Source organism: Molothrus ater, chromosome 3 (assembly GCF_012460135.2).
Source record: "Molothrus ater isolate BHLD 08-10-18 breed brown headed cowbird chromosome 3, BPBGC_Mater_1.1, whole genome shotgun sequence".
Lineage (NCBI taxonomy): Eukaryota > Metazoa > Chordata > Aves > Passeriformes > Icteridae > Molothrus > Molothrus ater.
This window is the reverse complement of record NC_050480.2, coordinates 86,364,528-86,391,308: the sequence shown is the minus strand read 5'-3', so window position 1 is coordinate 86,391,308 and position 26,781 is coordinate 86,364,528. Positions and strand designations below refer to the sequence as shown.

The 26,781-nt window shown below is 41.2% G+C and overlaps 1 protein-coding gene across 1 annotated transcript in view; it reads left to right on the top strand.

Moving 5' to 3' along the window:
* The first annotated feature begins 3,729 nt into the window (after nucleotides 1-3,729).
* Nucleotides 3,730-26,781, top strand: part of CSMD1 (CUB and Sushi multiple domains 1) — a 1,073,317-nt gene continuing 1,050,265 nt past the window's right edge. The window contains 1 exon segment of the mRNA XM_036380277.2: nucleotides 3,730-4,335. Coding sequence (XP_036236170.2) covers nucleotides 4,269-4,335 — 67 coding nt within the window. The 5' untranslated portion in view covers nucleotides 3,730-4,268.

Below are 26,781 nucleotides of genomic sequence, written 5' to 3'. Positions count from 1 at the left end.
AGCTAAGTAGTGCTTGACAGTACTTTAAAACAGGCAACTTACATTTTCCCAGTGTAACACTTTTCCCAACTGTTCCCCCTAAACTAAGCATTCCACAGGGGAATACAATATAGCAGAGCAGGAGCAGGCCACCCAGGGGCCCTCTTGAACAACACTATCATGATATCCTCTTTGCTGACCAATACTCCTTGAAGTATCCTGCCTGACAGCCTGTAACAACCTTTACCCTGTTTGCTTCTTCTTTCCCCATCTTAGAAGGCTATTGATACTTACATTTATTGGCCTCTGCTGGTAGTATATAAAACAATGGTGTGGTTGTAGCTGATATTGCAGATGTCATCATTATTTTCAGTCTAACAAGAGATTCTAGTTTCAACACAATATTATCACAAAGAGAAAGCAGACTCCAAGCTAAGCCTAAGAAACAAATTTTTTGACTGTAGACAGACTGTGGGTGGCATGGCCTCCTTTTTATTCTTTATGGTATAACAAATTTGGGTTAGGAACATATGTACATATAAATATTTTTTTTCATTGTTCCAGCCTAGAAGACTGTTATGACTAAAGAAGTCATTAAATGTTTCAAGTCTGAAAACAGAGTTCTTGAAAAGAGAATGTGCTAAGTGAGAGTATTTGGAACTCTGATCTCTGTTTTTGCTCACAATTAAAGAGCTTATGTGACAAAAAACCATTTGGACCAAGTTGCTCATGGAGACCACTGTTCCACTTTCTGACTTCCTCACTCTAAATCTCTGTTTTGCTGAAGATTATCTTCTTATAGATTTTTTCCCCAGTAGAATATTTTGAAATTTTGAGCTTTCACATTTTGAACTTCACAATAATCTTCTGGCAGAAAGCTACAGATTTCTGTGCCCAGTGGCAAGTACAGATTGTGGCTATGGATTCCTACAAACATCCCTTTTTAATAAGTATGTGGTATATTTTCAGATATGTTCTGAATCAGTAGTTCTTCTTGGATAGGTGCAAATATTCTTGCACCTTACAGAAAGATGTTTCTTCCTCCCATGAAAAGACAACATGGAAATATGGATTCAATATTATTAACATAGCAAGCTGAAAAAAATGAAAAGAGAAGAGGAAATCTAACCTTTCAGACCTTTGTTTTATATGGCACAGAGGAACAAAAGGACAAGCTCTCAACTGAAAATAAATCCTTGTCAAGTTACTTTTAAATCATCCTGATTAGTACAAATAGTCTTGACATATACACTCCCCATACTGTCTATAGGGAATAGAAAGAAATATTGCCTCTCTTCAAACTCATAAATTTGTGGATTTTACGGTAGTACATTAGGTACTTAATATACAACAGAGAGATTACAGTCATTAGGTTAGATCATATTCTGTAATTACCATGTGTAGGTACTGCAGTTCCACACTGAACTCAAGTCAGGTTGGTGGAGACTCCTCCTGGAATGCCATGCTTCAGTTCCAGAGTCATCTTCTGGCTTTCTTGGCTTTTGGGGGAAAAAAAATACACCAAACAAGGTTTGTAAAAGTCACTGTGACAGCTACCTGAGTCAGTTGAGAGGCTGAAATCTTCTCGGGGTGGGGATCTGTGCTATCCTGTTTATCTCAGGCTAATGGTAACATGCTGAAGGCCAGCAATGTTTATGCATTATGGTTTACTGTCACAGGATGTAAGAAAGGAGATAGGGCATCTTTTGCAGTCATACTGATCATGGTGCTTGGTTATTTTACCTTATCTAGGTGCTATGAAGGGAAGAAATTAACACTTGTATAGCTCAAAAGAGAAGGAATTGGGTCCCAAAAGCTCAATGAGGCCCCAAAAATCCTCAGAAGAACAGAAGGCCTTGGATACAGTAAATCTATGCTGTGTGAGTCAAGACCAAGAAGGCACATATTATATCATACTGGAGCTCTGGCAGAATCTGCCACCAGTAGCATTAAACAGCAACTTCTCAAGAGTGCTTACTGAAACAGCACAGCAAGAAATGATACCATCATTACTGCTTTCAACTATGTGCATATAAACAGTGTTTATTTATGATTTTTCAATTATCCTAACTTAACAGACAATACACCAAAACAAAACAAAAAATTATTGGGCCAGATGCAATGCAAACAATTGCTCATTTCAGAAATCTGAGCCTCAGATTTCTGGATGCCAGAAAGTAAGTCTCAGCTTAAGTTTTCCATCTTTCTTACAATCGTTAGCAAACTCCCCCCAGTCCTCTGACAAGGATAAGTGGAGGAGCCTGAGCAGCTCTGACTGGGGAATTCTACACAGCAGCTTGGCTACATGATGTCTGGTACTAACAAGTATTAGCACCATTTTACTTTCACGAATGGAAAGAAATGAGTCCCGGAGGTGTTCTTAAAATATGGATGAATGCTAACTAAAACCAGATCCCTTCTGTGAAAGTGTTTCGAGGGCAGTGGGTTTGGGAGCTGTCGGGGAAGGCAGTGAAGGGGCTGCAGGCCTGGCCCGGCAGGGAGGGAGAGCTTGCCACGAGATGGCAGCAATGCCACGTCTGGCTCGGCATCCTGCCTGGCTCTGCTTTCCTAATTTTTTTTTTTTTTTTTTTTTTTTTTTTGAGTGAGAACCACAACGTTTTTATCTAAATACGAGCTTATTACAAAGTCAGCCTACCTCGTTCAGCGCCTATTCACTACCTTCATGCAACTTACAACGAGAAAACAACTTTGCATATTTCCCCACAAAAGAAAACTTGTCGTAAGTGAATAATTACAACCTTGAAACTACCTTTCCAAAAGGGCTTGTGTTTCTGTCTTTCCTTCCTATGAGCTTTTGTCTTTTAATTACGGATATAGGTAAGCATTAATTATGGAGTCAGGCCCAGCATGCAGTGATGGTGACAATTCATACTGGATTGAAAGTCAGGGTTGGGCACGTTTTTGCCTACCAGGTAGGCCTGGCACAGAAACCTTTGCTGGGATCATGGAGCATAGGGACCTGTGACATGACAACCTTGGATCACCACTTCCTTTCCCTCGTGCTCAAGGAACCAACCTGCTCCAGGCTGGTGGTAGGGAAGCCTCTGGTGCATACTGCCATGTCATATTCTCATTGGTTTTTCTTTACTTTTGGAAAGGATTGTTAACGGCAGAAATTCCTCTTGGCAACAAGAGCTCTCGAGAACGGCAACATAAAGACAAAGCAGTGTTCTGCAAGGAGAAATTGGCTCGTCTCCTTCCTCTCAGGAACAACAGCTTGTTCTGATGAATAACTTAGAAGGAACGAGCAGGGCACATTTTGGACCTGAAAGCCTTCCCCTCTCAAGAGCAGGGACGAAAGCAGAGGGTAATTTCACCAAGGACGAGGGACCCCAGCACCCGCACCTCTCGCACCCCGCATGGGGCTGGCGGAGGCGAACCGCAGGCAGAGCTGGGGGACAGGACACCGGGGAATAGCAGCAGAAGCCTCTCGGGCAGGTGTAGCCCTACAGCCACTACCCTTCTCCGCGCCGGGGGACACCGGGCCCGGCGAAAGCCATCGCTCCCCTGGGGCCTCTCGGCGGCCGGCAGCAGCTGCCCGGGGCCGCGGCCAGGGCGGGGGGCGAGGCCGCGGCCGCCCCGGGAGGCCGTGCGGGGCTGTCCGGCGGCGTGGAGAGGCTGCGGGCTGGGCGAGCTCCGGCTGCACAGCGCCGGCCCCTTCCCCTCTCCCTGGGAAGTGATGGTTGAGTCCGGCGGCGGCGGCGGCGGCTTCTCGTGTGGCTGGCAGCCGCTCCGCTGCGCTGCCTGCGCTACTCTCGCCGCGATCCCTCCCTCCCTCTTCTCTCCTTCTCCTCCTCCTCCTCCTCCTCCTCCCTCTCCTCCTCCTCCTCTTCCTCGCACTCTCCGCATCCCTCTCCTGCCGACGCCGCCGCTGCCCGGCTCTCCCCGCCGGCGGCCGTGCATGCCTCGCCGCCCGCGGCCCCGGGCGTGCCTCCCCTCCCTCCCCGGGTGCCCTCCCTCCCCTGGGCGGGCGGCGGGCCGGCGGCGCCGGGGCTCCGCGGGCGCTGAGCGGCGCAGCCCCGCCGCGGCGCGGGACTGATGCTGTCTGTGAGCAGAGCGGAGCGAGCCGCCCGCGCAGTCCTGCAGGAGGCGCCGGGCGCTGCGCGGCGCTCGGGACCCGGACCGCTCCTCTCCGCCTCTCCTCGCCCTGTGGTGGTTATTTGGCGCTGTCCTTAGCCCCGCTGCCGCTCGGAGGACACGGTCGCAGCCGAGAAGAGCCGCCGGGGGTTTTGTGTGAGAGTGTGTGTGTGTGTGGAATAACTGCAGACATGACTGCGTGGAGGAAATTCAAGTCTCTGCTGGTTCTCTGCGCGGGGCTCCTCACTGCAGCTCAGGGTAAGAAGATTCGGGTTTCTTGCATTGCATTCGTGTAGGCTGTGGTTACGGCACTCATAACCCCTCAGCTAAATCTCTGCCGCTCGGCTGAGCTCTCTCCCTCGCTTCGTTTCTGTGCCGGCAAACAGCAGGCTCCTCGAGCCCGGTCTCCCTTCTCCCTGCCTCCCACCTCCCGCCGGTGTTCCCCTCGGGCTCTGCTCCCGGCCGGTCACTTCCCCCGGGAGAAACCAGCTCCCTGGAGTTGGGCAGCAGCCGCTGCGACGCCGCGAGCGGAGCCGTGCGCATCCAGCCGCCTGGGCAGCGCCGGAGTTTGGGAACACTTCGCTCTCCGCGCAAGCACGAACGGCACCCGCTGCCGTGTGAGGGACAATCCCCGGGCTGGCAAGTTTGGATCTCCCCTCCTCCCGCCTCCCCGGCTTTTGCCGTGCTCGAGGGGGAGCGCGGAGTGGGTGGTCGCGGAGAGCCGCCTCCGCCTGCTTTCAGCCGGCTCCGCTCCCCGCAAGTTGCGCGGAGGCGGGGATGCGGCGCCGGGGACACCTCCGCCAGCTGCCTGCCCGTGCCCGAGGGAAGAGGACTCCTCTCTGCTGGGTGTGCGGTGGAGAGAGTCTCCCCACCTCAGCTGGGTTTCTCCTTAAAATCAATGGGGGAGGGTGGAGAAACGAGGGGTTGACGGGGGAGAATTTGGTTACACAACTTCAGTGCTGGCCTCAGCCCCATTACTTTGGCTCATCGCTGGAGACAACAACTTCCCCATTATTCACTTCGCCTCTCATTAGCCCTGCGCTTTTTCATGCTGGGAGAGATGCGAGTCTGTGTGAGAGAGAGAGAGGGAGGGAGTGAGGCAGCTCGCATCTGAGCACCTGTCCCCGATACAGCCTCTGTCATCTCCCACCTCGCTCCCGGTTGTTCTGCCTGCCTCCGGGATGACGGTTCCCCTTGCGGTTTGTACCGTCTGAGTCTCCCTTAAATCTTCCAGGGCGCTTTACATCGTTCCCACCATTTTATTTTTCTCGCTGTCTTTTCGGTGCGGGGGCGGCTGAAGAGGGGGGAGCAGGGCTACCGCGGCCCCCGGGTTGGCGGGCGAGGCTGGAGCCTTCCCCGTCCTGCGGGTGCCCACCGCCCGGTTCCCTCGCCCGCCTGGGTGGCACGGCAGGGTGCCTTCCTTCCTATAGCCTCCGGCCGTGATCTGCAGGAAGAGGCGGTAGAAGGCCAGCCCGGGCCGCCGGGAACCGGGCAGGAGTCTTGCCCGGTCCGGAGGAGCGGCTGCGGCTCCACACCGGCCCGATAGCATCCCTCCTCTGCCCGGATCCTGCCGCTGCCGCGGTCCACCGAGCAACGCCACCCGGCTGCCTCTGTGGGAAGGGAGCGGGGCGAGAAAGGCGCCCGGCTCTCCTGGGCTGTGAATCCGCGGCTCCTGGGGATGGGGCTGTGCCCGGCAGCACACACAGCCCGGGGCGGGCGGGGGCTTCTCGGCGTGGCCGCCCTACCCAAAGTTCCAGCCTGCCCACCCCCGAGCCCCCGGTGCCTCCTGCCCCCGGTCCCGCCCGCGCACGTGCCCGGCTCCCGGCGCTGCCCCGGGCACGGCCCGGCCCGGCGGGGAGGGAGCTCCGGTCCCTGGCGGGGCTGCCCCGACAGCCGCGCTCCAGCCGGGCCCGGACTGCGGGACGAGGGGCAGCTGCTGCCGCGGCCACGCCGCTCCCGGGATGGGCCGACACCCGCGACTCATTTGTTAAATACACTGTAGCCCGTTATGTCGTTTGACATTTAAGTGTTTTCTTTTCATGGCTGACAGCACATACGAAAAGCTGGAGGCTGGATCATGGTTATTCAGCGACGATCCGACGTGTTTTGCTTACATACAAAGGCTTTGCCAGGAACGTTTGGGCACTGCCGCTGATGCTGCTCTGCAGAATGTAATTATACCTGCTTAATGTGAAGCAGCAACACACCCACTTAAAGGCTAAAGACTGACTTAATATTGAAGTCAAACAACAGGTTGAAGGGGAGCCATCGGGGACAGTTGACATAATTCCTTCCCGTTTACCTTCCCAGGCAATTGAGCAGAGGTATCTATATTTAGTCAAATGTAATCCTGAGGCTGAAATTACGTTAATGCTTCAGAGAGTGAAAAAACTCCTTCCTTAGTAACATAAAGAGCCAGGGTTTCAGGAGCACACGAAATAATTTTAATTATTAGATTCTCAGAACTCTCTTTTACCAGCCCCTTGCTATCAAATAATTTGGTCACTGTAGAAGGAAATCACCCAGGTTTTGCTTGGTTTGGGGATTTTAGTAGCAAAAAAAGAAACGAGTGCTGAATTTCTGGAGGTGTTGCCACAGGCGTTCCCATATCTTCCAGTAAAATGACAGGTGGGTTGCTTTCCACAGTGTTCCTCGTTATGAAATGAAATGGAAACCCTTTGTTCCTGTGGAATTTTCTGTAACTTTTTGAAGGAACAAGGAAGGATGAAAATGTACATTCATCATTGTTCACTGTGGTAGACTTGAGGTGCAGTTCTACACATTTCTTTGGACTGATTTAATCTGATTGATGGACCTGAGTGTTTTGGGAAACATTTGGGGAATCCTTCCCTGCTCATTGTGCTTTAAGCATCAAGGGAAATTAGTATGGAGTCATTTAAAGGAACCGCTTTCCCAGAAGCTACCCTATCATAGCAATTATGCTTCAACAAGACAGACGGCAGGGTGTTCAGCTATGCATGTTAAGATGGGCTTGTTTATAGAGCCATTTGCTAATTCTGATATGTTGTATTGTAACAAAAGCAAACATAAAGAACCCTATTGATTTTCTTGAAAGAAAAAACACATCAATATAATTTCTGTAAAAATTCATACTGGTATAGAACAAATAATAGATTTAGACTCAATTCAGACTAAAATTCAAGAAAAGAGTAGAAGACATTTCTGCTGTGACATAAGGTCTGTGGACAACCTATATTCTGTAGAACATATATTCAGTAGGAATACATACTGCTTAATACCTAGAGTTGTTCCAGTACATGTTTTCAAGATAATTTCCTGGATGTGTTTAGATAACCAAATACAGCACCTTCATTGCCACCTAATTGCCTGAAACTAAATGTACATAAGCAGGCTTGTGCAGAGAGGTATCATTCAGATTAATGGAAATAACAAAGGGAAAACATTTCTGTTCTTAAATTAGATACAGACAGTAAAAGGACTCTCACATCTACAGCTCAGGATTTTGTTTAAAAAAATAAATAAATCTCAAAATATTTTATGTACCTTCTGTTTCCTGCTATCACTTTGTCATAATAATTGCTACAACTACATCACACAAAGTTACCACTCTGTTAAAGGCCTACTCCTGTTGGACTGAGAGTGTTTGTCTCTTTTAAAGTCTTTTTTTTCTCCAAAGTAGTGTTTTTCAAACTGTGAGACTGGTCTCTCTAGAGAGGCTTCATTCTCTTCCAGAGAAGACTAAAGCAATTCTGAGGAAAATGAGCTGAAAAAAGGGAATTTTTAAAAGAACATCAGTGCAAGGTATTGAACACCCAGCTGTAAAACCAAGTATTTGATGGATGCATTCTCCATCCCCCAGCTCAGTGAGGAATTTGCCATAGAAAGGCCTAGTAGAGAATATCCAGCTCTGACCATGTAATATTTTAAAGTAAAAATGCATTTACTTTTTGGTAAGATCTGTATCTGTACTATTTTTTGCATTGAGATATGTATATGATGTCCTAAACTATGTATAGGAATAGGAAACTTGGTCAACTTGAATGTAATGTAGTGAAGAGCATATCAATGCCACAAAGATTCCCCACACACTCATTTTAGACTCTTGAACCCATAGTTGAGGTTGAATTACCACTGCCAACCAGTAAAGATTTTTCAGTTTCTCTGGTGTGTCTGTGTGTGTGTGTGTGGAACAGGATACTGGTGTGAGGAGCTGGAAATGGTTTACAGGCACATGAAGACATAAGCACAAATGGAACTTCAGGATGTATTGAAATCTGTGAGGCCACTTCAGCACCATCTCTGATTTGTATAGATAACCATTCTGCAAATTATCTATACTGCAAATCTGTCTATTTTGCTGACTCTCACTCTCATGTCCCTTTATACAGGCATGTATGATTTTGATCAGACAATGTTTTTTTTTATTTGGGAAGGGCAGTTGTCATTTTCCCCCTGCAGACTGCTTTTTCTATATCAACACTTAATCTTGTTTTTACTAATGGTATGGTATTAGTGTTACATATGCATTGATATCAGCAAGTTTTAGAAAAGTCATCTATGCCACTTTTGCCTCCACAGCATTTCCACTAATAAAAACTTTTGTCCAAACAAATTAAGAAAATCTGAAACTGTAAATATTTTCAGTTATGCATTCAAGATTTACCATGCTCTATAGAAAGGCTGAAAAGCCTGAGGCACCACTGTTTTCAACTTTTTCAAGGTGTAATCTGTACACCATCACATTAAACTCCTTCTTGTAACCTTTTCTTGGAGAAGTGACTGCTTGATAGTGTCACAATATAAAACCTCCAGTTTTATAGATAAATATAAAGATAAAATGTAATTTCATCTTGCTCAAATCCATATTGAACCCTGGTGTTTCTCTTTGGCCATGGTGACACTATTCTGCTGGCAAACAGCTTTCCGTGCGAGCACGCCCTGCAGCCGGTGCCGGGCTGCCTGCAGCCGGCAGGGGAGGCACTGAGGGAAGGGGAGTTGCTGCTTCAACTCTGCAATCCACTCAAGCAGTAGCATAAGTGTGAGACCTGGCCTCTAATTAAAATCCAGTGTACAACTGGATTCAAGTCAGGGTCACAGAATAAAAATCTGGCCTCTAGTTCTCCATATGGCTGCAAAATTAGCCATATTAGACTGAGAAAAATTGGATGTTCTTCCAATTTTTGCAGTGAGCAAAGAATAAGAATCATATGGAAATTCTCCTAATGTGTATGAATCACTTTCTTTTACTTAGAAGTTTTACTTTTCTATGTCAGCTCTAATTGCCCTTAAACCATTTTTTATCAACCACAAAATTTTGAAATAGGGGAAAAATGGCATTAATGCCTGAGGAGAGCTGTGAGATATTTCTTTGTCCTGACACATCTTTGTTCTGGCTGGATGAAAGACTTCACTCCACTATATGACATTTCCATTGCATTTAAGAAAATCTAGACTGTATTTGTTACAAGCATTTCTCAGAGGAATAGCTACTTATACAAATAACTTGGATTATTGTTAGTGCTATATTGACACCCAAAGGCAACATATATCTGTTGTCTGCATTTAGTAACTGAATAGTAAATGCAGGCATGCAAGCACTCTTTAAAGAGTAATGCATCTTATTTTTAACTTTCTCAGAGACAAGAACTTTTTCTGCATTTCTTTCTCATATGGAAAAAAAAAAAAAAGAAAGTGATGGTAGTTTCTTGCCATTTTTACCTGGAGGGCAGTTTTGTTTAAAGGACAAAGCAGCAAGATTTAATCACTCTTACATTGCTGATGATTAACCAGAACTCTTGATTAATCAGAATATCATCAATGATCTGCTTTAGAAAAAAAAAATCACAAATTCTAGCAATTATAATAATGCTTTAATTTCCATAGTAAAAATTAATCACAATTTCTTACAGCTTTTTAATTATTTAATTGTGCATTTTAATGATGAATTCATGCATATTCTGTAATAGTGATTTGACTTCTTTCAATTAAATTTCTTGTCTCATCCCTGTCCAGTAAAAGGTAACTTCAGGCAGTTCTGAGAGCCCAGTTCTGCTGCATTGGAAACTGAAATTTGTACTGATTTCTGAAATAGCTCAATTGGCTACTTTTGAACAGATTGCCACTTCAAATAATCCAGACAAAGTAGATATTGCAGCTGAAGAGTGGAGTCAGACCTTGTTTAATTTGAGCTCTTGTGGAGAAATTCTGACAATGTTTGCACCCATGAATGACTTAAAAAAAGGAAAACTAGGTGAAACCTTGATAATTTTAATATATTTATTTATATGTGGAAGCAATTTGCGTTTAAACAGTATCTCTGGTATCTCTGAGCATCTGACCTTTACCTTACTTCATTTTTTTTCTCTTTTTTTTCCTTTAAAGATATTAAGACCAATACACAGAGAAACTTAGTATCATTTTAGTCTCTGGATGTTTTATATCTGTCTTACAGTATCCTATGGATACTGAAGTACAGAATTTTGTTCTGTATTCAGGTCTTTGTTGTACAGTGGCTTTCCGAAAGAAACATTTGCAGCACTGCAGCTTACACAGACCTGAATAAATTAGGAGTAAAACTTTTTATGCAGTGTTTGTTTGCAAATTTGCATGAAATATGGTCAACATTTAAAAATTACATTTTACAGTACTTGCTTCATGCCTTGTGTTCAATTGCAAGGCAATGTTTTGTTTTTTTTAATGCAATTTTGCCAAACACAAAGTTCTTATTTTTTTATTTCTTCTTTCTTGTCTGATAGTTTCCCATGTTTCTTTTTCTTTTTCTTTTTCTTTTTCTTTTTCTTTTCTTTCTTTTTCTTTTTCTTTTTCTTTTTCTTTTTCTTTTTCTTTTTCTGTTTTGTTTTTTTTTTTACTAGAGATTAATTTCTAAACCTATGTTTGAGGGTTTTTATTGAAATATTCTTATAATTTTGATGTCTGCATCAAACCTTTGACATTTGTCACAGAGTAAATCTGGGTCTAGGGACATTTTTTTCTCTCACTCATCCTATGAGTTGCAGATCAAATATAGCCATGATAGAATATAGCATAAATCATTGTTTACTTCCTTTGACCTGCCTTACTTGCCATATTGTGTTCACACATAAACTCCAAAAGAACACAGACATTCAAACTTTTATTTACTTACACTGGTGCTGAAACACAAGCAATTTACAGTGCACTGGGAACAAAAGTGCAGCCAGCCTTGCCCTGTACTTGAAAGTTGGGTTCAAAGGTGGGCCTAAACACATTGGAGACCACAATGAGGTTGTTTTCTTTTTAAAATACTGGCCTAGCTGTAGCTTGGATTTAAAGTGTCCTCACTGTGCTTGCAATGCTGGCTGCTGAAGTGGATGGGTTAGCTTGCCTTGCTTTGCAGAGTGTGTCCAGAATACATGGCTGAGATCTTAGGCTTGGCTTTGGGCACTGTGCTTGAGCTTGCCTTGTAAGAGAGCCTTGGGGCTCAGCCTCAATCATGGGGCATCCAACACGCCCCATGGAACTCGGGGCTGTGGGTACTGCTGCTCTACAACACAGGTGGAGCTGCACGGAGCAGGGAGGGCACTTTGTCAAGAAGCAGCTGACGTTAGGAAGCAAGGGGCCAGATATTGCAGGAATACATCAGCTTACAGAACCTGCCTTGTCCTGAACCTAGGAAAAAAAAATGCAGGTGACTGTGAGGGCAGGAAAAAAAGGAAAGAAAGAATGATGTTTACACAACAGTGAAATGTCTGAAAAAGCCACTTCGATAAAATAAAAAAAGCAAAATTTAACTTCTTTTTAGACTAATTTTGCATGCTTCTGGCTGTGAAACAAATGGTCATGACAATTCACAGTGTTCTCACTAATGTTTGTGGGGTATCAATGCAGAAGCTGACTACATTCAAGTGACTAAGTGCACTATTTTAGCTTTGCCCCAGCAGTCAGATTCTCTATTGGTATCCTGCTGATGTTTCTTATAATACATAGATTGTGTCATACCAAGCATTTTTTTGAGGGGGAAGGGGAAACATCTTATAATTCACTTTCAGAACCTCAGTTCAATCAAACAACTGCTAATATCACAATGAGTGACCCTCTGCATTTGTAGATATTTCTCTTGAGAAATTAAATTGATTTTCTTTATCTTAGCATGTAAATATCCTCAGCACACATTTGGACCCATTGTTTGCAGTGGCTCTTACACTGAAGAATGTAGTGTTAATAGATCTTACGAAGTCAACAGTGGCAGCAGGAGTAGCATTTTGATCATTAGCTGTACTCAATTATTTCTTTTTAGCTTTCCTGTGAAATCTATTGTGAAATTTAATTAACATAAATGAAAATACAGAAATCTTCCTTTTTTTTTTTTCCTGGTACATAATGTAGTTAACTTGAAAGCAGTTGTAGGGAAAATAAAAGCATTCTGCTAGGCAGAAGTACGTAAATTAGACATAGACTCTGGTCATCAGTTTAGTAGTTTGGATTGCTTTATATCAGATTTTAACTAGTTAGGACCTGATCTAAAGGTTGGGGAGCTCACAGAATTTAAAAAGTCTAATTAACCTTAAAAGGTTTTTTATCTTGCCCTTGTTATAGCCATATATCATACAGACAATTTGCATTGAAACAAGGATGGTAGAAAAAAAATATAATAACATTAAAGAAAATTCAAACTCTTTGTTATGAAATTGGCCACAGAAATGCTGTTTAGACTCATAGAATGGTTTGGGTTGGAAAGAACCTTAAAGATCACCTCATTCTAACTCCCCTGTCACGGGCAGGGACGCCTTCCACTAGACCATGTTGCTTTAAACCCCATCCAACCTGGCTTTGAACACTTTCAGGGATGGAATATCCACAGCTTCTCTGGGCAACCTGTTGCAGTGCCTGACCACCCTCACAGTCAAGAATTTCATCATAATGTCTAAGCTAAACCTACTGTCCTTCAGTTTGAAGCCTTTCCCCTTGTCACTCCATGCTTTTGTGGAAAGCCCCTCACTGGCTTGCTTGTAGGCCCTCTTTGGTACTGGAAGGCGCTCTAAGGTCTTCCTGGAGAGTTTTCTTCTTCATACTGAACAGCCCCAGCTCTCCCAGCCTGTCTCTGTGGGAGATGTGCTCCAGCCCTCTGACCATCTTCACAGCCTTCTCTGGACTTGCTCCAACAGGTCTATTAGTATATTACTGTGTCAGGGGCCCAGAGCTGGACACAGAGCTCCAGATGAGGTTTCATGAGAAGGAGTAGAGGGACAGAAGCACCTCCCTCCACGTGCTGGTCCCATTTCTTTCAATGCAGCTCAGGATATATTTGGCTTTCTGGGCTGCAAGCGCACATTGCTGCGTCATTTGAACTTCTCATCCACCAACACCTCCAAGTCCTTCTCCTCGGGGCTGCTCTCAATCAATTCTCTTTGCAGCCTTTGCCTCAACTCCTGTGCAGGACCTTACAAATTAAATTTCATGAGGTTTGCACAGGCCCACCTCTCAAGCCTGTCCTGGTTGGATGTTGTCACTTCCCTGCAGCATGTAGTCTGCCCTGCAACTTGGTGTCGTTTGCTTAAAGATAAATGATGCCTCAATTTTTTTTGACCTATCTGAAATGTATCTCACTCCACTGGCTTTCACTGTTTATATAATTTATTTGGTTCTGAGGAAAGATTAACCTTTAATTGCTTTCTTTAGCAACATTTAGTAAACAGGCTGATAGCATGGAGATGATCTATGCAAACAGCAAAGAAGGATTTCTCCAACCCATGTTGCCATGACAATTTAGATTTTTCTTGTCAACTCCTGAGAAGCTTCAAAGTAATTTCTTTAAAGCAATGAATCAGGGGATATTTTGGAAATTGAAGTTGCTCTCTTTTTAAATTTAGTATCATTTAACACAGTAAGGGGCCTGACTCAAAAGATTGTAATATCCACAAACAAGAACTATTGCAAAAAAATATAAAATCATGTAACTCTCTTTATAGATCTCTGATAATTTATATCAGCTGTGAAGGTAATTTCAGATGCATTATCAAGTGACTTAGATTTTTTTTTATTAACTATATGATAATAATAAATAGTTATCATAAAAATAAGAATGGATAATGAATAATGGAGAGTCCAGCTTATACCTGTCATTTTGATCCTCAGGACAGTATTTTATCTTGCAGGTATTTTGAGGTAATTAGATTACAGAAGGATTAGAGAACAAAGATGGACTAAACTTTTTTTTAAATAGTTACAATTATAACATTAGTTCAATGAATGAGAAATAAAATCAAAAGGCTGGTGTCTGCATATTTAAATTGCTATCCCAGATAAGTCCCCTGTAAAATGTTATTAGTAATCAAACTGAACTTCACTCTTGTTACTTGTTTTAATTGAAATAGACTGTTTTGAAAAAGAACTAAAACTAGTCCAAACTAATTTAATTTAATTTAATTCCTAAGAAATAAATTACTGCCTTAATGAGGTTTTTCTTAGGTTGCTGTTAGCACTAATGAAAACATGGTAAATGGAAAGAAGATAAAGTGAAATGCTGTTTCTGCTGGGAAAATACATTTCTCTGTATAGAAGACAAGAAAAGTAGCTCAGTAATGGTTTTCTTTTTGAAATGTTCCTGGCAGATGATGGTCACTGTGTTGGTGTAGTTTGTTTACCACTTTGCAATAGATTTGAGATGAGTCATATCACATTAGAAGGAAAATTGAGAAGTTGTTTTGTCAAAGTGAATTCTGTTTTCCTTTTTTGTCATATATACTCAAATTACTAGCTCTCTTTAAACAGAGACACCTAATTGATTTTTATAAGTGCTTATTCTTGTTGTGTCCATAAATCTGAGTTCCTTTTGTTAGAAATGGTAAATGCAAATATATCCCTTCTATCCAGGGAATAAGGTGACTGAGCTGGAGTCTTCTGTCAGTTCACCTCATGCATCTCCTTTACACTGTTTTATTTTCATGCTAGCTTGAGCCACAGAAATTTCAACATCTACAAGCACAGTTGTTTTCTCAAGCCTTTCTATCCTCTTGCCTTCAGAATGGGAGCTGACTGAATAAGGACTATAGGATAGATTCTCAAGATTTCTCTTTTATAGAGATTTTTATTTCTGTCTTAATTCCTTACTGAATTTGTAAGTCCATTTTACTGGTAATACATCTCAGTTTATCCACAGAGTTAGGAAAAATGATACTTATCAGAATATTTGGTAAAGAAACAAAGGGATGGAGTGTGAATGGAGTACTTACGATACATAAGATGCTAGGCATTCAGAAGGAAAAGTAACCTTCTTTTTCAAAAATATTTGATGTAAGAAAAGATCCATTTCTTGAATAATAGAACATGAGCATATTGAACAATAAAACGTGTGTGAGCTCGTTTTAGCACTAAGTTTAAGGATGCTGGGAAGAGGGCAGAAGGCACTGTTTGCAGTCAAGAGCCTAGATTGTTGTGCCAAATACCTGCAGTTACCACTGCCATAAGAGAAAACTGCAGATCTCAGCACTTTTGAACATAAAGAAATTTGTGCTGTACTTAACTATTACACTCAAGAATCTTCAGAAACTGAACACAATAGAGTGCTGTAAAGGGAATGAATAGAAAATTATATTAAGCATTTACTACTGTTATCTCCTAGGTAGTATCTGAATTAAGCAAAGTTTCCAAACCTATCAGTGTTGTGTTATTGTTTTAGGAAGAAGAATTCCTCAAGGGAAGTTGAAATTTTTCTTTAAAGCTTCTGGACTTAAGTAATTGTGTGTATTAAAACAACAACCACTACAGAAAAAAACAACCAAACAAAAAACCCCTAAACAAATGAACAACTAACGTGGATCTGATGTAGCCTGGAACAAAACATTTTTGATTACAAAGCAAACACAAATCAGAATTTGGAGTGAAGCGGACTCAAACATTACTGTCTATACTACATAATGGAGACTGTAGCCCGTGGCCATAACTAAAAATGATCAGTTCCACCTCCACTTATATTTCCTCTATGAGTATTCATCATTTTTACATTTATCCTCTGTTGATGGTAACTACGTACTGTTCCTGGTGGCTCCATTTTTCTTTCTAAAAAACAGGCTGCTTGTAAGTGATGGGCAGGTTCTGGTGGAAGAAAAGTATCTACCCAGTTTTACCATTGTGGAATATATACTAAATTTTTGATATTGTGCATCACTCCGCAGACCATACTTGCAGAATGGATATGTTTGTATAAATATTTTGAATGTACTTTGTCAATGTATTGGTTTTGTGTGGCCAGGTTTTGGTAGTTGGGATGCTACAGGGGTGGCTTCTGTGAGAAGTTTCCAGAAGCTTCTCCCAATAGAGCCAATCCTAGCTGGTTCCAAGAGGGATCCACTGCTGGCCAAAGCCAAGCCCACCAGCAACAGTGGTAGAGCCTCTGAGAGGACATAGTTAAGAAGAGAGAAATAACCTGTGCAACGGCAACTACAGCTGGGAGAGAGCAGTGAGAATGTGGGAAAGGAACAACTGAAGGCACCCAAATCACTGAAGAAGGAAGGGTAGGAAGTGCTCCAGGTGCCAGAGGTCCAGGTCCCTGCACTACATGGTGTAGACCATGGTGAAGCATCTGTGTCCTGGCAGCCCATGGAGGTACATGAGGGAGCAGGGAGGAGTGGGTAGATGCCTGAAGCAGGCTGTGACCCTTGTTGGAAGCCCACACTCAAGCAGGCTTCTGGAAGAATCTGTGGACCCAAGGAAAGAGTAGCCCACACTGGAGCAGGTTTGCTGGCAGGACTTTTGATCCCACAGGGGACCCGCGCTGGAGCAGGCTGTTCCTTAAGGACTGCACCCTGTGGAAGGGACCCATGCTGGAGCAGTTTGTGAAGAAGTGCAGCTCATGGGAAGGACTCATATTGGAGAAGTTTATGGAGGACTGTTGCCTGTGAGATGAATCACATGTTGGAGCAGGGGAAGAGTGTGAGTCCTCCTCCTGAGGAGGAAGGAACAGCAAAGACTAATCTCTGATGAGCTGACTGTAATCCCCATTCCCTGTCCACCTGTATCATTACGGGGAGGATGTAAAGAAAATATCAGGGTGAATTTGTGCTCTAAGAGAAGGGAAGGGTTGGAGGAAGGTATTTTGGGAGTTGGGTTTATTTCTCATTATCCTACTCTGATTTGATTGTTAATAAATTAAGCTCATTTCCCTGAATGGAGTCTGTTTTGCCTATGACAGTAACTGGAGAGTGATCTCTGCATGTCCTTATCTCAATCCATGAACCTATCGTTACATTTTCTACCTGGTGTCCAAATGAGGATGGGAGTGATAGAGCAGCTTTGGTGGGGAACTCCCTTCCAGCCAGGGCCAGCCTGGTGCAGTCACATAACACTGGTACTTGCAGGTACAGGTAAATCAGAAGCATTTTTGCACTCTCTCAACAGCAGTTTGCAGCTCAGATCCACTCAGTTATGCTGCTGTTGTCTTAGGTGTTGTCCAAAATGTGCACAAGAATCAGGTCTCCTGAGGGTAAAAACTCAATTAAAAAAACCCCTGCTCTTTGATTCTAGAAGGATAATGCACTGGCCAATGTAAAAAAATGAGTCATTGTGGTGACAGACTGTGTCAGGTGAAAGATGAGCATTCAGCATGTAAATCATTCTTATATTCATTGACATATTCCTCAATAGTGTCACTGAAGAAGATAAGATATTTAAAAAAAGCTACATGTGAAAAAATATGACAGCATTTAATGGGATTATCAGTCAGGACTATTCTGCTTTTTCAGATCAAATACCTACTCTTGTCATTTGCCCTCTTCCACTAATTTTTTTCTATGATATTTTGTCTATGATTACATTTATTCTTGAAGTCTATTAGGCAGTGATTTATTAATTTGCTTTATTGAATATCTCAGAGTATAGGGACCCATGATACAAAGGATTATATGGACATAGAAAGATGAAATGGACAATGTGGACAACATTGTGACAGAAAACTCAAATCTGGGAAATGTTATTTCTTGTGTTTCTTTAGTATTTAGAAGTATTTTCTTTAATACTTCTATGACAAGTATTAAACAAAACTCCTTATCTTCTGAAACTTAGGCCACAGGAGCTTCATACTGCCCTATATTTTACAGATGACATAGCTCAGATTAGTTCCCTTGTAACCATCAATCATTATTCAGGGTTTTTTTTTCTGATTTCCATTTCTGGCATTTATTATACTGGAGAGCAGTGCATAATCAACTTCCCTTTTTGCCACCAGTAACACACGAACACTGATGTAGTCCTACTAAGTAGAACTTTTAGTATGTCTCAAAACTTGAAGCATCTGCTGGCAATAGTCCTCTGTGGAAGTTCTGGTGCTACTGCTGTGAAGGTCCAGTGTGGTCTCAAATAAAACTGATGCTCTCATGGGCATGGTAGTTCAGCTGCCAGGCTGATACAGGCTTTATGCTGACATGCTGAAAAACACAGTTTTTATCTTGTAGGACTGGAACTATCAGTTTTGCATAATTAAACACTATTTATTTTTCTTCTTCCCTTACTGTTTCTTTAAAACTTTCCTTTTGAAGAGCTTATCTTTCTTGTTCCAGTCACTCTATTATTTCCACTTTTGCTGAAGGAGTATAAGATAACTTTTTATTCCCCAACATGGTTGTTTAACATTCTCAAGGAAGAAAATGCCCAGGGTCTAGTCTGTGGTGACTCCTGCACTGGGGGCAACCAGTACAAAGGCTGAAGATGGGCACAGGGCACTATTAAGACCTGAAGAATTAAGTCAGGGAAATAAAATGTACCCAGATTTTGTGTGCATCCTATGAATTTGGCTACGTTTCTGACTTCACATATTTAAAAATGTAAAAAGTGTCACATCAAATCAGACCAAAATAACTTCTCTCTGACAATGGCCATTAGCAAATGCATAGGAAAAAAAATTGCAGGAAGCAAGATATAGACAGGCTTATATTTTAGCAGCCTCTGGCCAGTTTAGAGAACTCTTAGCCAGAGGTTGCATCTATGTTCAACATCCATCAACAAATTTAACCTTCATGAATCTGTTCTTGACCCTATTCATGATTCAGACTACCACACTATTTTCTGACAATCTGTTTCACAATTTAATTCCTGCTGTGTGGAAAACCACTGTATTTTGCTTGTTTTGAAGCTTCTACCTGCTCATTCCACTGAGTACTTCCAGCTCCTCAGAAATAGTTCACCCAGCACAGAGCTTTGCATCTGATAGATAGGCAGGATTTATGTGAATCTGCAAATTGCATACTTTTCCCATGTAAATGCAAAATATCCATATGGATATTTAGAGTACCTACCTTCAATCAATACTAATGCATGATTCCCAAGTGCATTTCTCATAATTTTTAATGATTATGGTATTGTAGTCAATGCTGCTGATGCACTTAAATGAATAATGGTCTGTATTTCATTACAAACAGACCCCTACCTTTATTCCCCAATCCCATTACCTGGTTTTTATTCTCATAATAATATTTTATTGTTTTCTTTCCAATAAATAGTAAAGACTTTACCTGGTGACCATCTGGATGACAGTGATGTTCAACATTTTGCCCTGTGAGAGCAAATTAGGAAATTTGGAAAATTAGGTCCTGGTGGGAAATGAATACACCAAACCAGGTGCTTAGTGATCTAAGCACCTCCTTCACTGATGCTGACCTCCATGCAGTGTGTTTAGTACCTCAATGATAGTATAAGGTGCCCTAAATAGTAGCTTCATCTTCCACGTATGCTGTTTGCCCCTCTGTGATCCAGTGTTTCACTTGTCACAAGTCTTATCTTGACAGTGTTCTCTTTCCTGGCACAATAAGGAAAAATCATGGGGAAAATTGGTGTGGGAAAACTGGTGTGGCAAAGTTGAATGATGGCATCTGGTGAAGGATTGGGTTTCTATGAAGATTAGGGAAACGCTGCAAGAATTTCCAGTAGAAAAGATTTAAGAAGAGGTCCATTATACTGCAAACCACAAATACTGAAACCACTTCAGCCTTATAAATCAATCAATTTACCCCCTCTCAAGATCCAGATCTAAATCAAACTGCGGAAAAAAATCCCACAAAAAACAATGAAAAATCTTTCCCTAGATAGAGACTTAGCTCAACAGTTAAAACATGCAAGATATTCTGTGAGCTCAAATCCATAGGTTTCCTGTTGCAGTTTCATGTTAATATATCTGTTACGGTCTGAAAAAGTATTGTTTCTCTTGTTGCCTAAGACAACAGCCTTCCTACATGCATTTAAGATGGCTCTAGAGGATGCACAGATTCTGACTTTCCCTTTTACTCTACCTCTTCCTCTCAAGATTGTCAGTGAAAAAACCTAACATCATAAAAACAAAACAAAGTGGTGCAAAATAAATACTCAGCAAGAGCACAGCTGACCACTGGGAACAAGAAAGCATGAGATAGAAGAAAAAAGACTGTCTTCAATGTTAGAAAGTCTTCCATAACTGTTCTTTCTCCTTCATCGTGAAAGCCTCTGTTTCATTTCCATACAGGAGAAATTTCTGAATATTTCTGACCGTCTATTCAAGAAAGGAAGGCATTAATTACTTTTTTCCTGTGCAAACAAAACTATTGCTTATCTTTTGAGAAGGGGCAAGAACACAGATTAGTGTGCACAGTGTAGTACATGTGCTACAAAAATTTTAAGAAAATAAAAACCTGGTAATTATTCTAATACAATATAACAGAATGGATAAATTCAAGAACTAGATCTGAGATGTGCTGAACTCTTGAGTTCTTAATTTGTTTCATGGAGGTTGTGGGCACTCTGTGGCAGATAAATACACAGAAGAATTCAGGCATCAGGTTTTCCCTTTATTTTGAAGATATTTCCATCTAGTACTTGGATTTTATGGAACTACCACTCAGCAGCTGCTTTAACCCCAAAACCAGACAAATTTACACAGGATATTTTTCACTAGAAAATATCCTTTGAGCCTAAAATTACATTTCTTGGCATACTCAGAATGGTTGCATACTGTGTCAGTTTGTATAGGACTGTTATTGAACAGTTGTAATTGTAATCTTCAATATTGTAATCTTCAATATAGATGATCTTCCATAGGAATAAAACAGCTTGGCTGTCTTAAAGTGCATCTGCCAAGTTTGGCCTTACCTGAGATATTTCTGGGGCTAGAAGTTGTGACCTCTTACTTTGCCACAGTAGAGAGAGTAATATAACAGTTGGAGTGCTTAGCTACCTTGTGAAAAATCTACATTCATCTGCCTCTTTCCTTAGAAAATTAAAGCCTGTCTCATCCTCTTTTTTTTTTTTTCCTTTCATAGCATATACTGTGACTGCCATGGGCTCTCCTTTGTTGGAGCCATGAAGGTTTCCAGTTAAAGTTTTCTTTAGTGATAGAAGATTTGGGTTCCAAACCTTGCTTAAAGGAAATCAATATTAAACATTAAAAAAGCTGCTGGAATGGGAACTGGACACCTACTGATCCCCTCTGACATGAAGGGCATTAATCACCACATCAGAGTCATGCTTCTGGATGGGTTTCTGTCTTGCTTGGTGAATATTCCATTATTCTATGAAAAATGGAATTGCAAGTAGTCAACTTGGAGTACTGCTTTGAGTTTCATTTGCCAGTAAGCACCTAAAAGATAAGTGCTGCAAAACCTATTTTTAGCTAATTTCTGGAAATAATCAATAGCTTTTATCACTAGGGACTTAACAACCACCATGTTATACCCATCACATAAATCTACAGTCTTATAAAGAGAGGTAAGCTACTATCATGAAGATTGATTAATTTGTCCCATGGTTCATATTTATTTAAAACCTAGGCAATTTTTTTTTCAAGTAAAAAGTCTGCAATGCCACTTAATTTATATCTGCCATATCTCTGCTGGAATCATCATTGATATTTGAGAGATAAAATTTAGGTCTAGATATAATGCTCCCCTTTGAAATTTACATGCATTAGTCTTATGGTGCCCAGTTACCTTGGCAATGAATGTAGTATAAATACAGGTGTGCACGTGTCTCAGAGAGAGAGACAGAATTGAGTGATTTCAACCTCTTGTGGAGGTAGTACCACAGTTACTATTCATAATTCTCCAAGTTTTGTCATTTTTCTAATAATGCAAAAAACTTTTCCTTAGTTTGTAAGTGCAGCAGTCCCAGCAAGTTCCTGCCACACAGCAAGATGCCATGTCTGGAATACTTCACCCTAACACATTGAAGTTTAGCAGCTCGAGCCCAGGACCTTGAACTTTCACCAGGGATTTCTGAAATCCTGGAGTGATATGCTGGCAGCGTATTCTCTCAATTATCAAATGCAATACTACATGGATTTTTACCTGAAGACACAAGGAGTCATGTAATCGAGACTGGAGTCCATTTCCCTCAGGATTGCATTTTGGCTCCCTGTAAACAGAAGAATGCATTTAGAAAAGCTTTTGATAGCTATTTGTTGTGCTAAGGAGTAGGACACCCTATAAAGTTCTTCCCCATCACCATGAATCTAATGTGACCAAAATATTTTTAATTTTACCACTCTATATTGACAACAAGAGTTTGTTCTATTCTACTACATGTAGTGAAATGGCACATACAAAAGGGCACCAAAAAAATCAAAAACCACACCACAACAAAAAAAGGCATGATTTTATGATATTTGGGATCTTTCTCAACAAAACCAGTTTTAAAAATCAGTGTTTAAACAACAAGAACTATGTAGGAATTGGTTTTTTTTCAGATTGAAAAAAAGAAGAAAATCTTAGAAAAAAATTAAAGACAGTCCAAGAAACTGTACATCAGTGAATTTAACAAGGGTTGTGCGGAAAATTAAACTACCATAAGGAAGTGTGAAAGAACAGCTTGAAAATCAGTTTGATTAAGGATAACCAGCCTAGATTCAGTCAGGGGAGGTCGTGCTTAACTAACCTGATGGAGATCTTTGAAGATTTTACTGCCACTGTAGATAAGGGAAATTCAATGGATGTAATCTACTTGTAAGCATTGACAGACAAGGCACCACATCTGAGATTAATGGCTAAGAGAAATAATCAGGAAAGTCAAGAAACTGTGGGATGGAAAACTAGCTTAACTAGGCCACAAAAGGAAAATTTGGACACAGTTTCTGAGGATGCAGTGTGGGGGCCTTCTGTTATCCATGATTATGTATGTCTGAATGTAAGTGGCAAGGGGGGTAGAATTTGTAGCTTATACTACAATCTAAAATCATAGCAAGAAGTGCAGAGCAATATGCTCATGTTCAAAAGGTGTTGTATGCTCTATATATCTTATTTAGCAAAAAACCCCAGAATTTTGCTGGGAAAATGCAGAATGATTAATATAGAAATACAAAATTGTAGCATCAAATATTCACTAAATGAAACAGCCATCCAATATACTAAAAAAGAAAACAAATCGGGAATTATTAAAGATATAAACTGAAGCCATCAGACCAGAGGAAAGCAGTATTTTAAAATATCAAGATGCAAAGATATTATAGAACACAGAAAACATCTTTGTGTTGGGAAACAAAGGATGTAAGGTTCCAGTATCTGTGAAGAATGTTACAGAACCTAAGGGTTTTTTTTACTGTAAACCAGGAAAATATATGATGTTTTCATTCTGATAGGACCCAGGCATTCTTGTCAAAATTAAGCTGCTATTCTCTTAGGCTAATACTAATGGGAGAGAAAACCTTTCTGTGCCAAGGAGCTTATAATAAAAAGGTTAAATATACAGGCAAGGGGCAAAAAAGACACAAAGAACACAATAATTTATCCAAAGAATGTATGAGTCTAAATTTTGATCTAGGGTTCATATTTTGACTCCCAAGTCAATATTTTACATAATGAGCTACATTATTCCTTTATAGGTATAATGTTTTTGCTTAACATGAGGTAGAAAACCTAGGTGATTACCTTTTTTATACATATATATAAGCTTAAAAATAGAAAATTCTTATTCTCCTTTTATGCAGGGCGTAACCTTAGTCACTTGTTTCACAGAGCCCTACTTAAATCTAATAAAGATTAGATTAAATTCTTAAGGAATGTTTATATTCCTTCCAAGCTATCTGAGTTTCAGAGCAAAAAGTAAATATTCATTTTTGAGGGAAAATTATTTTTTGATTAAAATATTTTTCATTCATTATGATTTTTTATTCTCTGAGGTCTTCTAGGAAATAAAATTGTTCTCAGAAATCAATGTTTCCTCCTAGTTACGAAAAGTTTCTTTGCTATATGACTCAGAGCTCTTAAGTAATCCTTTCTTTCATACATACATTCCCTCTTACAGCTAGGGCTACATCCAAAAGACACTTTGATACTACAGCACTAGGAGCCCTGATGCCTAACTTCCAAGCATCTGGTCACAAAACCTGAAACTACAAGTCTGCGAGCTTTATTTCTTGTTGGGGGAAAACCTAGGCATCTTGGAATAAAATCATAAACAGGCAATAGGCAGAGTGTTTGTAGACACAATAGATAGAATAGACTCTAGATACAATATCCTCTATCCCTTTCTCCTCTAGAAGTATTTCACTCAGCCTGTGCAAAGGAGAACCTTCTTTACTACTAGATCTACTACCACCACCTCTTTCTAGTTATCCTCATGTCTTCCTAAACTATAAGACAAGCAATTATCATTTGAATTTTAAGGGTTGATGATGCAGAGATTCTTGCCTGTTTTTCACACTGTTCAGTGCAATGCACTTAGAGATCCAGCACCCTCATTGCTTCAGTACCTCCATCTCTAAGGACAGAGGGTACGGACCAGACAGTGCCTACATCTTCTTGCCAAAATAGAGACAGGCAACATTAGCATCTCCATACAATGCACTTTCAGTGACTATGCCTGTACATCAAATTGCATGGAATCTCAGGCCAAAGCTGGCCATTCTTTGCTCTGATAGCACATAAGGTCCCGTCTGGTGCTACCTGTAGTTCCTACTCCCAAATCATTATCTTATTCTTTATATAGTTTAGGCTCAGGTAAAATGCTACTGATCTTCTGGTCTAAGCAAGTTTTATTCAGTGTGAATTTTGCAATGAGAACATGAGTCAAGGAAGGTATTTATGGCCTTAGCTCAGTAATGGTTCTGAACTGACTAATCTACCATAGCTGTTGTAAGCCACTATTAAGGAATTCACTGCCCATAGGGAAAGATGCTGTCTCAAGGCAAGGAACTCCCAGAAACTTGGGTCAAGGACATTTTCTGTGTCTGTCTCATCTCATGTCAATCCTAAACATAAACACAGGTAGGGTCAGGGGACACAGGTCTCTTTTAGGGCTTGTTTCACTTAGATGAAAACAGTTCAAAACTGATGCAGTGGATTTGGGAGAAAATAACAATATCCTACTCATCTGGTAGGATTCCATGGAAAGTTTAGACTGTAAAGCATTCATAATGACTTTTTACACTTGATATATGGAAGTCATTGGAAAAAGCTCAAGCCTCATATAGTTTAAGTGCTGCAACGTTGAGGCAGAAATTGTTTCAAGATACAGAACTGGGGACTTGTCCTGTTTAAGGCCTCACCTTGTTTTCAGCAAAGGGGGCATTGCCCTGCTGGTTCAGGTGTGTGGGGCAGTACCTCCAAAGCCCATGGAGTGGGCAGAGGCAGCACTGCCTACCATGGCCACACAACACCCTGAGCCCAGTGGGAAAGGCTGCAGGACTGGCAGGCAGAGAGGCCAGTGGGGCACCAGCAGCCAGGGAGGCTCCTTTCCTCCCTCCCTGCTCTGACATGCAGAGTCCAAGGGTGCCTGCAGGTGTGACTGCTGCGAAAGACAAGGACCTGATTTCTAAATAGTCAGCTTTGCTTTTGACTTTACTATAGATGCAACTGGAGTTTTTGAAATGATCTTTCTCAAGCATAAAAAAGTGCATTTTAAATGTTCTGATTAGATAATGAGTAGTCCTTTTCTGAACCAGAAAGAAAACCAGGTTAACATCTTGCAGAACAGTTTATATGGAACACTGACAGTAAAAGCTGTTTCTTGAAAAGAAGAAAATGAGTGCATTTACTTGATGCAGGGTGTTATAGCTGAGTCAAGAAGAGGCATAATCTTTTCTGTTTACCATCTCTTTCTCTATGTATTTATTCTGTTAACATTGAAGTCAGGCAAAACATTTTTTTCCTTTATAAATGTCTTGAGAATATCACCTGTGTAAGGCAGCTTATTAAACATTTGCTGCTCAAAGCACCCAGGTTTAGAGATCTGCCTTAGATATATATATAAAAACAGGCAAACGACTTTCAGGTCATGCTCACCAACCATATTTAATTTAAAAAGAAAGTTGATAAATTGTTTTCTGTGGCAAGACAGCACAAATGTAAAATCAGATTTCAAGTGATCTGTTTATGTGACAGCTTTCCTGGCTTCTCCCGGTTAATATTTTGAAAGAACTAAGCAACTGAAAAAGTTGTAAAACCATAGTATCTTTACTACTTCACTTTACCTAGCAAGGTCCTTAAGCTTTTGTAACTCATAAAAGCAAAGGTATGTTTTTAAACAGGTTTGTTTAGGGACTAGAACGTAATAAAATCTCACCACACTTCTGCATGTCAAAATTTCCATAATTTCCAAAACATTATTGATTGCCAACAAAGATTTGCTTTGTGTTTTGTGTGATCTATCCAGACATGAATTTTTATTTTAGAAATCACTTAAATTATTTCTAAATTGTCTCAACTGATCCTATTGTTGAAAACAATTCCAACTGTTTTAGACATGCTGTATTCATGTGATATGTGTAAATTTTAGTTTGAGAGTGAAAAAACC